The sequence below is a fragment of the Sminthopsis crassicaudata genome, chromosome 5 (assembly GCF_048593235.1).
Source record: "Sminthopsis crassicaudata isolate SCR6 chromosome 5, ASM4859323v1, whole genome shotgun sequence".
Classification (NCBI taxonomy): Eukaryota; Metazoa; Chordata; class Mammalia; order Dasyuromorphia; family Dasyuridae; genus Sminthopsis; species Sminthopsis crassicaudata.
In genome coordinates, this window is record NC_133621.1 from 301,636,431 (window position 1) to 301,651,412 (window position 14,982).

The 14,982-nt window shown below is 43.0% G+C and overlaps 1 protein-coding gene across 2 annotated transcripts in view; it reads left to right on the top strand.

Moving 5' to 3' along the window:
- Window positions 1–14,982, top strand: part of LOC141544977 (chondroadherin-like protein) — a 41,076-nt gene that overhangs the window by 14,717 nt on the left and 11,377 nt on the right. The window contains exons 2-5 of one of the 2 annotated variants that reach the window (XM_074271800.1): window positions 3,645–3,824; window positions 9,107–10,765; window positions 11,779–11,945; window positions 12,392–12,611. In XM_074271800.1, the coding sequence (XP_074127901.1) occupies window positions 3,657–3,824; window positions 9,107–10,765; window positions 11,779–11,945; window positions 12,392–12,593 (2,196 nt within the window). In that variant the 5' untranslated portion in view covers window positions 3,645–3,656 and the 3' untranslated portion in view covers window positions 12,594–12,611. Of the gene's footprint in view, window positions 1–3,644; window positions 3,825–9,106; window positions 10,766–11,778; window positions 11,946–12,391; window positions 13,678–14,982 lie in introns of those variants that run through there. The other variant, XM_074271799.1, reaches the window with a different exon arrangement.

Consider the following 14,982-nt stretch of genomic DNA (forward strand, 5'->3'; position numbering starts at 1 on the left):
GTGTCCTATTCATTATAACTCACATCTCTCTCCACCCTAATTAATCATTGTCATAGCCAAAGAATTCATCTGCCAGTGTGGGCTTATTGCTAATGAGTCTCTCCATATGCATTTATTAGGCGCCAATATGGGTTGCATTCTGGACATACAAAGACTAAAACCCAAGAGAGGGTTTATAGGAGCTTATATTCCAGGATGAAGCAACTGGTGGAAGACTCCTTAAAAGTCCCATTTCTAGCTCTAGGACCTTGCCACTTGGAGGGTAAGTGGGCCAATGTCTAAACAAGAACAAAAGGAGATAAAGGAGAAAAAAAAAAAAAACAAAGCAGTAAGGGATAGTTAAGAGTTTGAAGCCAGTTGTAATAAAAAGTCACTGAGAAAAGTGTGTGGGATGGAAGTCAGAAGCCCTGTCATTCGGGAGTCTCTGTCTACCTGGGTGATCCACATCGGCACTTAAGCCTCAGTTTCCTCCTCTGAAAATGAAGGATTTATTCTGATTAGTCACCCCATAGGGTCTCAGAGCTGATAGGTGTTAAATGTCTGAAGCTCTATCTGAACTCGGATCCTCCTGATATCTTTATCCATAACACTACTTAACTGGCCCCTCTGGGCCTCTTATTCTTAGAATCCAGTAATATTCCACTTTTTCCACAAAGTGGGTACATAAGACACTTATAGAGTAGACGGGATGGGACCTTAGAGAAGAAGTTTGGGGCTGCTCTGAGAAAGGTCTATTGTAGAGAGTAGTATTTGAGGTAAAGATGGAAGGAAATCAAGGACTCTGCTAGTCCTGCTAAAGAGGAAGAACGTTTCAGTTTTGAGGATCTCCCAAGAGATCTGTTATGGACAATATGTCTTCGTCATCCATTTAATTTTCCTCCAATTGGCTAGAGAGCACTCCATTTGAGTAACACGGGAAGCTGTGTCATATTCAGAATCTTAATAAAGTCAACCCAACATGTAAAGGGACTACCTTTGGTCTTTCAGTTCTGTGCTGGGCATCCCTCATGGGATAGGCCAGGTGCTTGGTGAGCCTGTTTCCTTTGTTTCTCCTGAAATCTAGAATGAGAGGTGCAAATTCTCCCATTCTCCATCTCTTGAGAAGCACCTAAAAGTCTTAACAGATTTTGCTGGAGAATACTGACTTTTGTTCTACTGAATTGCTTTCTTTGTGCCCCAGAGGGTTCTTGCACTCTGTATCATTTAGTAAAAACATGCTGTTGTCCAATATCACTTAGAAAACCTCATCCTTTCCTTTCTCATATTGTCATTAATATGTATGCATTTATTCTCACAAAGATTTGATAGAGATGAGAAAACCGGCATGTGGGTCAAGAATTATTGAGCAACTTTATAATTATCTTTTTTTTTTTTTCAGTAATAACGCCATACATGTTTTCCCCCTAATCATCTAATAACTTCCGCTTCTTCCTCCTCCCCTCCCCAAATTGTGCCCTCAATGTTCTTAAAATTATATTGGTTCTGGCAAAACTTCTTATTTTAATTTTATTTTTATTCTGAACTTAAACACCCCCCAAAAAAGAGCCTCAATCCTCTCCCCATTAAAAAGTGTTTATGCATAGTCAAACAAAATAAATCCACACAGTAGCCTTGTCCTAGCCATGTCAAAAAATGTCTTTTTCTGCATTTCCTTTCCATCTCCTCTCTGTCAAGAGATGAATAGCATGTTTCATCACCAGTCTTCTGGAAACACAAAAACAAACATTAAATCAGAGTCCTTGAGTCTCTGAAAGTTATTTTTCCGTACATCATTGTTGTCCTTGGATACATTGTTCTCTTGTTCTTTTTAATTCACTTTGCATCAGTTCATACAACTCAGGACTCACTGAAATTGTCTTTTGTCATTCCTTAGGGTGCAATAATATTCTATTCCAATCATAAACCAAATTCGTCCAGCTATTCCTCAATCATCAAAGAGGTGATCTAATTCCTCCCCTTAGATTCTAGTTCTTTACTTTGCTTCCCTTCTCCTTTTTCTCTGCACCTCAGGATCAGGATGCTGGGCTTGTTTGCTCATGACTCTTCCAACATTAACCTCACTCTTAATTTTCCCCATCTTTGTTTTTCCCCCTCTTCTGATAGAGTTAGTATATTTCTACTAAACCCTTTGTGCGTCTGCGTCTGCGTGTGTGTGTGTGTGTGTTCAACTCTCCTTTCTTATTTGAGGTAAGAGTAAGGTTCATCCTTAGATGCTGAATCCCTCCACCCTTTCATCATCCATTATATATCTCATCCACTCCCTTCTTCCTCCTTTCTATACTAATATGTTTCTCCTTTCACATTCTCTTTTCTCTGCCATCTCTATTCCATCAAAACAGAACTAATTTATCCCCAAGTCCTTTGTTTTTCTTATTTAATTTTCTTATTAATTGTAATGAATATTTCTTATTTCCCTCAATATCCTTTGAAAACATTCAGGTGCCAAAAGGCCACTTGTTTTTTTTTGTTGTTGTTGTTTTTCTTCCCTATTAGAATGTTAGCACTCCTTCCTCTAAATATTCAAGTAAATTATTATTTTTGGAGATTGGTTCTGTCTTGCTCAAGCCAGAAGCACAAAAAGGGCAACTCATAAGCCTAATTTTTCTTATTAATTGTAATTAATATTCCTTATTTAAATTTGATATATTTTTTTATTTCTCTCAATATCCTTTGAAAACTTTCAGGTGCCAAAGGATCACTTTTTTTCCCCTCCTATTAGAATTATAGCACTCCATCATCATATACCTTCTTCTAAATACTCAAATTAATTTTTCTTTGAAGACTGGTTCTGTGTTGCCCAAGCTAGAAAGTTGCCTTTATTGTGCAACTTGTAAGCTGAATTTTTCTTATTAATTGTAATTAATATTTCTTATTTAAATTTGATATTTCCCTCAATATCCTTTGAAAACATTCAGGTGCCAAAGGATCACTTGGTTTTTTTTCCCCTCCTATTAGAATGTTAGCACTCCATCATCATATACCTTTTTCTAAATACTCAAATAAATTAATTCTTTTTGGGGGAGACTGGTTCTGTCTTGCCCAAGCTAGAAGTACAATAAGAGCAACTCATAAACCTGATCTCAGGACTGATTGAACTGGAAGTTTTAACCTCTTCCAATTCACTTCTCCTTAGTTATCCACTCACCCTAGTAGTGCTAGACTTGGTGTGAACTCCCAATTGGCTTAGAACTCCAAAGATTCTCCAGCAGCTTCTCAGGGATGACAGGCAAGAACCACTATTTCTGGCTGCTTAAATGACTTAACTTTCTGGCTTTCTTTGGTCGCTCGTGTTTGCAAAAGTTCCTATTTGGCTCTGACTTTTTTGTCAGAACTGCTTGAAAGTCCTTTATTTCATTCAAAATCCATTTTCCTCCTGTAGGATTATGCTAAGCTTTGGATATTGTTGGGAGTAAGCCTAAATCTTTTGCTTTGGAGTATATTGCATCCCAAATCTCTTATTCACAGACATGCAGGATCCCGACTGTTCCTGAATGTGTGTTCTACATTTTTCTGTGACATGGGAGCTTTAGATTTTGACTGCAGCATTCTTAGGACCTTTCCTTTGGGGACATTATTATTGCATTGTTTTCTATGTTTATTTTCCCCTCTGGTTCTAATAAATCTTCTGTTTTCCCTTGCCATAGTGATGCCCGAAGATGTGGAACTACCTGAGCCTCTTGCTTCTGATGGGACCGCTCCAGGCGTCCTCTGAGAAGCTTTCCTCACTTTTCCACTGCCCCCAAATCTGTACCTGTGATAACAGCAAGAGATCCGTCTTGTGCCAGAACCAGAACCTCACCAAAGTGCCAACCTCCATCCCTGAGGTAAGTTGGAACACCTCCAGTCAGGGTCTGACCACTACAACCAGCTACACTGGTGGTTGGAATTCTAGCTCAGGGCATCAGGGCTTGGGAAGGAGCAGAGATGCTGGCACACTGACCACCACCCCCAAAGCTTGGGCATGGGTTGGGGTAAATCTTCCTCATTCACCTAAGCAGCAAGTCCACGCGCTCACAGAAGGGCCTCCTCCTCCATGAGGGCCTCCTGATTCCCCCAGTCTTTATTGCCTCCCTTGAAATTTCTTTGTATTTTTTGTGTTTTTCTACCTATACATTGGATCTGCCAATGTAAGCCCCTTGTAGGGAAGGACTATTTTATTTTGGGTTCTGTCTCCCTAGCCCCTTGTACAGTGCCTCGCTTAATGTTGGTCAGACGAATGAATGAATGAATGAGTAAGTAAATGAATGAAATCCTTGCTCTTAGCCTTCACCAAGGATTCCTCTTTCTGGACTTATATCTTTCCTTAATCAGATTTCATTATGACTTAGCTGGATAGCTGGGGTGCTTTGGAGACTGGGAGAGCCTAAATTTTTTTTTTTAAACTACATCAGGCTACCTCCTGGTTGAAATCCTAAATGTCTCCTAAGGCACAGTCAAGTGTTGCCTCTTACATGAAGCTTTCCCTGATTACCCCTTGTTGTCAATTCCCTTGGACCTCATGGAATTCTTTCACATATACTTATCACATAGTATCTTAAAACACACACACACACACACACACACACACACACACACACACACACACACACACATATATATTTGCTGAGACAATTGGGGTTAAGTGACTTGCCCAGGGTCACACAGCTAAGAAGTATAAGTGTCTGAGGCTAGATTTGAACTCACATCCTCCTGACTTCAGGGCTCTAATCAAGTGTTGCCTCTCACATGAAGCTTTCCTTGATTACCCCTTGTTGTCAATTCCTTTGGACCTCATGGAATTCTTTCACATATACTTATCACATAGTACCTTTTTATTTATTTATTTTAGTATTATTTTATTATTATTATTATTATTTATTTTATAATTATACCTTTTTTTGACAGTACATATGCATGGGTAATTTCTTACGTTATTCCTTGCCCTCACTTCTGTTCCGATTTTTCCCTTCTTTCCCTCCACCCCTTCTCCTAGATAGCAGGCAGTCTTATACAATCACATAGTATCTTAAAACATATATATATATATATATATATATATATATATATATATATATATATATATTTTTTTTTTTTTTTTTTTTTGGCTAGGAAGTGTTGTGTCTGAGGTCAGATTTGAACTCAGGCCCTCCTGACCCCAGGGCTCTATTCACTAAACAACTAGCTGCCTCTTTAAAACATAATATTGTATATTATTGTTATTATTCATGTATCCTAGTTCTTGTTAGGCTTTTCAGAGCCCCTGACTCCAACTAGGTGAAGCTACAGTGCTAGAAATGGAGGGAGACGAGGGGACGTAAGGACAGTGTTACATCTGAACCACGTATTCCTCAGCCATTTGCCCCGAGTTCTGTGTAAACTTGGCGTGAATGATTTTTCTTATAGACCAGTGATTTCATCAGCATAAGGAATTTCCAATTCATGGGGCAAATCCTTGAGCTGCTGGAGAGCTGGAAGTCTTCAGTTCCACTCCTGGAGAGTTTCCTGGGACACTGAGAAGTCCAGTGGTGGGTCTTTGACCTCCCTCTTATTACCTCTCTAGTAGGAAATGTTTGTTAAATAAGCAGATGGACGAATGAAGAAATAACCAGCATGTATACAGGATCTGGCAACCATTCTCTGTTTCTTTTTAAATCTTTCTGTCTTTCTTTTGATTTTTAAATTTATTTTTTTTCCCCACAACTTTTCTCTTAATGGTACTCATCTAGGGAAGGTCATTTGTAAACTTCTAATGTTGAACCTGGAGTCAGGAGATCTGGATTTAAAACCTGTTGAACTCACTTCCAGTTGATCAATGATGGACAGAGGTAGCTGCACCCAGAGAAGAAACACTGGGAGAGGAATGAAAATTGTTAGCACTAATATCTGTCTGCCCAGGTTGCATGTACCTTCGGATTCTAATGTTTATTGTGCAACAAGAAAATGATATTCGCACACATGTATTGTACCTAGACTATATTGTAACACATGTAAAATGTATGGTATTGCCTGTCGTCGGGGGGAGGGAATAGAGGGAGGGGGGGTAAATTGGAAAAATGAATACAAGGGATAATATTATAAAATATATATATATATATAAAAAAAAAAAAAAAAAAAAACCTGTTGAACTACCACTCACTTCTCTGGGATTTCTTTATATGTAAATCTGGGGAAACTACACTTTCTAGAGAAGGAATGTAACATAGTGACAAGAAAGCCAGCCTTGGAAGCAGAAAGACCCCAATTCAAATCCAGGACTAGACACTAACTATATGACTCTGGATAGGTCAGTTAACCTCTGTTTGCCTCAGTTTGCTCATCTGTAAAATGGAAATAATAGCAACTGCTCCCCAATGTTGTTATAAGGATTAATAATTGTAAGCATGTATGAGTCAAACATGTATTAGTATTAGCTATTATTATCATTATCATTATTGTTATTATGTAATTATTACATAACCTTCCAATATGTTGGAGAACTCCCTGAGACTATAATTTATGGACAATTAAGTGGAGGGAAGTCCCACGCCAAAAGTTCTCTTTCCCAATCAAATCATGAGTCTGAATTTTAAAAAAAATCACTTCTTGTTTTACAGGACTTTTGTGAGGGCAGTACTTGACAAAGAAGTGGGAGTTCTTATTACTGTTATTACTATGAAAGAGAAGATATCCACAAATATTGTATAGAATGGGGATATGGGTTATGGTATGCATTGATTAGTGAAATGTATATAGGTCCTATATAACTTTGGGACCGTTTACAGGAAGAGTAACATTCATGCAATTTCTACCATGGTTTACACTACAGAACTAGAGTTCCATATTATTTGAATTATAATTCAAAACTAGGAACTCCAAATCAAAATAGCAAAGCTTTTAAACAGGATAGAGTAGCAAAATAAATAACAAAAGGAAATTCCTTTATACAAGGAGATGCTCAATCTCTCTCAGAATCTCAGGCTAGACAACTCATGCTTCTAGGGCTACACCTTTCTCAGTTCTCACACTGCTCTACCCCACCCCTATAGCTCACAAAATTTTTTGCTGCTGAATCTGCTCCTAATTGCTTCTCCTTAGAGCTTATGGACATCTGTCTATATAATGTCTTCTGGTGCTGGGGCAACTTTTTCCTCAAAGGGAGTATTACTGTTCTTTTGTGAGTCTGCTCAGTCAATATAACTAGGGCAGCTAGGTGGTGGAGTAGATAGAGCACTAGCCCTGAAGTCAGGAGGACCCGAGTTCAAATCTGGTCTTAGACACTTAACACTTCCTAGCTGTGTGACCCTGGGCAAGTCACTTAACCCTGATTGCCTCAGCTCCCCCCCCCCCCAATATATATATTGGCTCCGGTTTTATATATATATATATACAATATATTTTATATATATATATACTTATATATATATATAATACATATATATATATACTTATATATATATTTATATATATAATACAAATATATTTTATATATATATATATACAATATATATATATGTATATAAAACCGGAGGCAATCAATACACTTTTAGCTCCTTTGTTTGTCAGTCCTGCAGCCTCGCCCGGTTGACACTTAAAAGGGTCCCTCAAATCATTACTCTTTTTTCCCCAACTGCACTTGCTCCAGAAAGCCACCCTCAGTTCCTCTGATAAATAGATTGAGGTGAAGTAATTTCTGCCCATTCCCATCATGCTCTTGGCAGCTAGTGCCAATGTTATGAAAGTTACTCTAGCTTCAACAGGCCTCAAGGTGTCACTTAGCAAAAATATGGAAGGTGGAAATGGTAAGCTTTTGCCCTCCATTCCTGCCATATACAGATCACTATCCCTCCTTTTTATGGATTTTTAAATTTTATTTTTCATGCAACTGTATTAATGTATTAAGTAAATTATTTAATTTATATATTATATATATTATATATTATATTATTAAATACCATGTATATTATATTATATACAATTACATTATATATTATATTATTATATATGTTATATGTAATATATAATAATATAAATATCATATACATAATATAATAATAACATATAAACTAAATTAATTAAATGTATTAAGCACTTACTCTGTGCCAGGCATTGGGGTTATACTTTTTCCCCCCATTTAATTTAAATTTCATTTTCATATTATCTTCCTTCCCTTCCTCTTCTCTATTTGCTGAGAAGCATAGGCATTGGGGGCACCCTTTTTCCTCCATTTAATTTACATCAGTTACACTTAGACCACCTTCCTCTGACTTTTTTTTCATTAGTTCCCTTGCAATTCTCGACCTTTTATTCTTCCATATGAATTTTGTTGTTATTTTTTCTAGGTCATTAAAATAGTTTCTTGGGAGTCTGATTGGTATAGCACTAAATAAATAGATTAGTTTGGGGAGCATTGTCATCTTTATTATATTCGCTCGGCCTATCCAAGAGCACTCAATGTCTTTCCAATTATTTAAATCTGACTTTATTTTTGTGGGATGTGTTTTGTAATTTTGCTCATATAATTCCTGACTCTCCTTTGGTAGATATATTCCCAAATATTTTATACTATCGACTGTTATTTTGAATGGAATTTCTCTTTGTATCTCTTGCTGTTGGATTGTGTTGGTAATGTATAAAAATCCTGAGGATTTATGTGGATTTATTTTGTATCCTGCCACTTTGCTAAAATTCTGAATTATTTCTAATAGCTTTTTAGCAGAGTCTTTGGGGTTCTCTAAGTATACCATCATGTCATCTGCGAAAAGTGATAATTTGATTTCTTCATTTCCTACTCTAATTCCTTGAATCTCTTTCTCGGCTCTTATTGCTGAGGCTAGAGTTTCTAGTACTATATTGAATAGTAATGGTGATAGTGGGCACCTCCATTTAATTTAAGTTTCATTTCCAGATTATCTTCCATCCCTTCTCCTTCCCTATTCACTGAGAAGCCCAGGCATTGGGAACACACTTTTTTCTCCATTTCATTTAAGTTTCATTTCCGGATTATCTTCCTTCCCTTCTCCTTCTCTATTGGCCCGAGAAGCCCAGAAATAGAAAACCCTTTACAAATATGAAGTCAGACTCCTGTTTCTCTTAGGGACACATGGAAGTCTCACCATAAAGCCTGCTTCTCTTCTCTTCTCCCTTACAGATGACTCGGAAGCTTGATCTCCAAGGGAACGTTTTAAAGATGATTCCTCCCCGGGTCTTCCAGCCCTTCCCCTACCTGACCCATCTGGACTTGCAGAACTGTCAGTTAAAGACGCTGCAGAAAGGGAGCTTCCGAGGCCTGCTCTACCTGTCCCACCTCAACCTGGCCTCCAACAACATCTCGGTCCTGCACAGAGGGGCGCTGGATGGGCTGCTCCTGCTCAGGCACCTGGTGCTGGAGCACAACCAACTGAAAGAGATCCAGCCGGGGACCTTCAGAGGGCTGCCCTACCTCAACCTGCTCAACCTGGCTCACAACTCCTTGGACTCCGTGCCCGACGTGGCCTTCCAGGGGCTGCTCAGTGCCTGGTGGCTCCGGCTCTCCCACAATGCCCTGGACCGCCTGGCGCCAGAGTCCCTGGCCGGGCTGCCGGGCCTTCGCCGCCTCAGCCTGGACCACAACGAGCTGCGGGCCCTCCCCTGGGAAGCCCTGGCGCACCTGCGCGGCCTGGCCCACCTTGACCTGGGCCACAACCCGCTCGGCCGCCTGGGGAGGGAGGAAGGGCTGGCGCTGCCCGAGCTGCGCTACCTGGCCCTGGACGGGGCCTCTCTCCAGACCGTGGACGCGGACGCCTTCTCCCGCTGCCCCCAGCTCTACACCGTGGACCTCCGGGACAACCAGCTGAGGACGCTGCCGTCGTTGCGGGGTCTGGGCCGGCTCCATAAGCTCAACCTGAGCGGGAACCCGTTGCGCTGCGACTGCGCCGCGCGCCCCCTGCGCGACTGGGCCGTCAGGAACTGGGTGATGATGGACGGGCGCTGCAAAGAGCCCGCGCTCCTGAGAGGAGAAGCTCTGGAGTCCCTGCGGGAGGAGGATTTGCTGTGTCGGAGACCCGGCGGCGGGCGAGAGCAGCAGGAGCCCGCTGGGGCGCCCGAGGAGGACGCGGCCGCCAAGCCTTGCCCGCCGGCTTGCACCTGCTCTTCCTTTTCCAACCACAGCAGCTGTGAGAACCGGGGCTTATGGCTCATCCCCTCCGGGTTCCCCAACAGCACCAGGCTCCTGGACCTGAACTGGAACAGCTTTACCTCCGTGCCCCGAGGCTCCTTCCCGGGGCTGGGCCGCCTGGTGTCCCTGCACCTGCAGCACGGCAGGATCTCCCAGCTGGCACCGGGGGCCTTGGGCGGGCTGGGCCAACTGGCCTACCTCTACCTCTCGGACAACCGGCTCTCGGAGCTGGGCGCCGCCGCCGTGCGCGGCGCCCCCCGCCTGCGCTTCCTGTACTTGGATCGCAACCGCTTCACTCACGTGCCCAGGGACGTGCTGTGGGCTCTGCCCATGCTGGTGGGCCTTCACCTGGAGTACAACGCCCTCCAGCATCTGGCCCTCCGCGATCTCGCCGCCGGACCGAGTCTGCGCTGGCTCCACGTGACCGCCAACAACGTCTCGCGGGTCTCCCCTGGGCCTCTTCCGAACCTGGAGGGACTTTACATGGGTGGCAATCAGTTGCCCGCCGTGCCAACGGGAGCTTTGGAGGGGCTGCCTGCCCTCCGGGAGCTGGAGCTGTCAGGCAACCCTCTGGGGGGCCTGCCAGAAAGGGCCTTCGTTCCGGTGGCCAAATCCTTACAGCACCTCTATCTCAATAACACCGGGCTCCAGCAGGTGAGGAAGGGGCAGAGGGAGAGGACCAAGAGCTTCCCAGAAGGAAGCACGAAGGGGTTTAGGGACAGAGAGAAGGAAAGAATGAATGAAAGAGCATTTATTAAGCACTTAAGGTGCTAGGAAGAACATTTATTAAGCGCCAATGGGTGCCAGGTACCAGTTGGGTCCTAACTGGGGAGACGACACATCTTGGAGGATGGAGTCCCAGGAAGGGACTCTCTGGATCTGGGATGACAAGGGAGCCACATGGGAGCAGAGTCACTGACTCCACATAGGAGCAGTGACCCCATGGTTTAATCATGGTTCTAGGACTAGAGGGATGAGGGCAGGAGTGTGAGGGGCTGGGTCTAGGTGCCTGGGGACTGCAACACAGCTAGTGTCTGTTGGAGATAATCAGGGGCAGGGTATGAGGGAAACAGTACCCAGTCTGAAGAATGAGGTCCCAGGGTGGGAACTCTGGGAAACGAGAGGCAGCAGAGCTGCAGGGCAAGGTCTCTGGTCCAAAGAAGGGAAGGTGGGCATCATGGGGTAGTGGGAGGGAGCATTAGGAAGGAATTAGCAACCCGAACCTCAGCTCCAGTTCCAGTTCTTCCACGAATTAAGCTTCGTTGCCTGTTTAAAAAAGGAAGATGGGGGTGACTAGATGGCGCAGTGGATAGAGTCAGGAGGACCTGAGTTCAAATCCAAACTCAGACACAATCTCTATGATTCTGGGCAAGTCATTCAACCCTAATTACCTCCTGAAAAAAACCAAAAAAGGGAAATTGTACTAGATACAATTTACTAAATAGTCTCAGCCCCCCCACTCTAGTATTCTCTATTCTAAGCCTGTCCTTGAGCTTTAATAACCAATATTCTAAGTCCCAAATCAGACATTCTCCATTCTAAATACGAGTTATTAGACACTCCTGAGCCCCAAAGGAAAGGGGCAGCACTCATCTTGCCACTTGAGGCTGCAGACTCCCCCCACTTTCACCCCAATCCTTAACCATCCTTGTCACCTTTCTCTCCAGATTTCTCCTGGGGCATTTGCTGGCCTGGAGCCTGGGCTCAGGAGCCTGTACCTGGAGAAGAATCAGCTGCAGACGCTGCCAGCCATGGATGGCTTTAGCCAACTGGAGGTCATCAATCTCAGGGAGAACCCTTTACGCTGTGACTGCCAATTGTTCCCACTCCACAGGTGAGTATGCCCTCCCCAGCCCCTCTGCATGGCAGTGGGGAAAGGACCTCACCCAGATCAATCCTTCTGGGCTCTTGCTTCTGTTCTAAGGAAGATGATCTCCCTAGGAGGGCCCTGGTCTACCCCCCTCCACTTGCCTGTGGGGACCGCATTATCTGCCTCTGCTTTGCCCAAACCCAGTCTCTTGGGAGGACAGCTTGGAGGAAGGCAAAAGGTTTCTGAGAACCTCTGTGCCCAAGTCGGTGCCCCAAGGTCTCTTCGGGTATATCCCCAAGGGTGATCTCTCCCCATTGGAGCTTTAGGCTTCAGTCAGGGGGTCCCTATAGCCACCTTTTCCCCATTCCTTATACTCAGCTCTCAAGAGCCCTTCCTCTTTCCCAAGAGAAGAAGCCCAGATCCATTGTCATCTATTTTTCAAGTCCTTCCAACCTCCCCTCTCTTCTCAGGTGGCTAGCTGGCCAGAACTTGCCTGGGGAGGCCACCTGTAAGTCCCCACCCAGTGCTCAGGGCCAGAAGGTGAAGGACGCTGCTGCCATCTTTGAGATATGTGAGGAGGGAAAAGATCCACAGAACCCATCAACCTCCCAGCGTGAAGCTAACAAAACTCTTGTGCAAAGGAGTCAGCTCCAGTCTAGTGGGAGGCCCTAAGGTCTCTGGAAGTGGCAGGTAGAGGTCATTTATCCTTGGGAACCAAAGCTGTGGGAGAGGGGAGAAAAAGGAAGGAAAAGCTGTGATCCTCATTTGTTTAGGAGGGGATGGTTCTTGTCCTTTGCCCTTTGGTAAATAAAGCCCGTGTGCCTGTATTGGGCTGAATGTGGGGTGCACTAGGAATTCATGTTGCCTCCTGATGGTTAAGTGAGTGTCCAGGGTCACACAGCTATTAAGCATCTGAGGAAGAATTAAAATTCAGATTCTATCCACTACATCACCCTGAAAGTTCTGAAATCTCATCTTCCACAGTGGCTGCAGACACTCCTGTTAAGATCTCAATTTCTCCACTCACTTTTTTTTTCCTTTTCTTTTCTTTTTTAAAGCTTTTTATTTTCAAAACAGATGCATGGCTAATTTTTCAACATTGACCCTTGCATAGCCTTGTGTTCCAAATTTTCCCCTCCTTCCCACCACTCTCTCCCCTAAATGGCAGGTAATCAGATACATGTTAAATATGTTAAAATATATGTTAGATCCAATATATGTAAACACATTTAGACAATTCACTTGCTGCACAAGAAAAATCCGATCAAAAAGGAAAGAAAATTGAGTAAGAAAACAAAATGCAAGCAAACAACAAGAAAAAGAGTAAGATTGTTATATTGTGATCCACACTCAGTTCCCACAGGCCTCTCTCTGGCCTACCTGCTTCTTTGCAGAGGAATGAGAGTGGTACCCCCAAAGCAGGCTTGGGTACAAAGATGCTATTTCCCCAACCATTCCATTCATCACCCTGGGTGACTGCCCTGCCTTCTTCTCTCATGTCACCTGTTCCTTGGGGAGAAATCTTCAAAGCTTCCCCCAAATCCCAGACTCAGGGCAAAAAAAAGCCAGAAGGCTGAGAACAGGCTAGCAAAGAGACAAGACTTCCAGGATTTGAGTTCCAGCCGATCGCTCATCTTGGCGGCAGCCCCTGTCACTAGAAATCAATCACAAGTTGGCAATTGCTCCCTTAAAAAAAATCTTAATAATCAACAAACAGATTCCAATATACAAATAAAACCCAAAAAACTCCACAAAACCATGTTGTTGTTGTTTTTTTTAAAGCACATTAACTTTAACAAAATTGCTCCATTTATTTCTATTTCTGAATTTCCTAGTTCACATAAATGTATGTTAGAGAAATATGACCGCTCGAAAACAATGTCCATCTGCAGCTTTTTGCTCCCTCCTCCTTCTCTCACAGGTCTTTGGTCAAATTATGTCTCCCTCCAACCTCTGCCTCATCACTATCACTGGCTATCATCACTAGCTCAATATTAGGAACATAAATGGCGCTGGTCTATCACCAGACTACAGCTGACCTGGAGGGAGATTCTCTCAGGCTTTACCTTTTCTCATGTCTGACCAGATTCTATTATAATTCTATCAGCCACCGGCTACTTTTAGCTCCAGGCTGGTCTTCTCCACTGGCCCAACTGCAGCTAAGTGGATCTCTGAAGAGTGTATTGGACTTGGAGCCAGGAACCTAGACCTGAATTCAAATCTTACCTCAGACACTTACTTAACTGGATGAGCTTTGGCCAGTTACAACTTCCCTCTGCCTCAGTTTCCTCATTTGTAATAATAATAATAGCTAACATCTACACCATGTTTACTACACACTAGGCGCTGCGATAAACACTTGATGATGATTATTGCATTTGTAGCGATAAAATAAGGAGATTCAACTCAACGGCCTCTAAGTTCCCCCTATGACCCCATAGTAAATACTAGCTCCTACTAGAATATTATGAAAAAAATATTTGTGGAAAATAAATCAAATTAATATCTATTTCCTGAATATTTGCTATCTGCAAGGCTGTGGGGGCTACAAAGAAATGGAAGGTATGGTTCTTGTCCTCAAGGAAGTTTACAATCTTTTAAGATGTTTTTGTCATCTTTTCTTAAAAAAAAAAACCAAAAACAATTTTCAATTTCTCTCTCTCTCTCTCTCTCTCTCTCTCTCTCTCTCTCTCTCTCTCTCTCTCTCTCTCTCTCTCTTTCTCCCCTGAGGCATTTGGGGTTAAGTGACTTGCCCAAGGTCACACAGCTAGAAAGTGTTAAGTGTCTGAGGACAGCCATTCCCCAAATGAGGGACATCCCCATAATTCCCAATTCTAAGCCCCCACAAAAAGAGCTGCTATAAATGTTTTTGTCCCTGTTGATCTTTCCCCCCTTTTAATGATCTCTTTAGGATACAGACCTGGGATTGGTATTGCTGGATCAAAGGGTACACAATGTTTGGTCTCAGCATCTCTTGGGCAGAGCAGAGATAATTTTGAGCAGTCCTTTCTGCTGCAGCTTTGTCCCCAAAGAGCAGGGGGCTACACCCCTAACAAAGGGC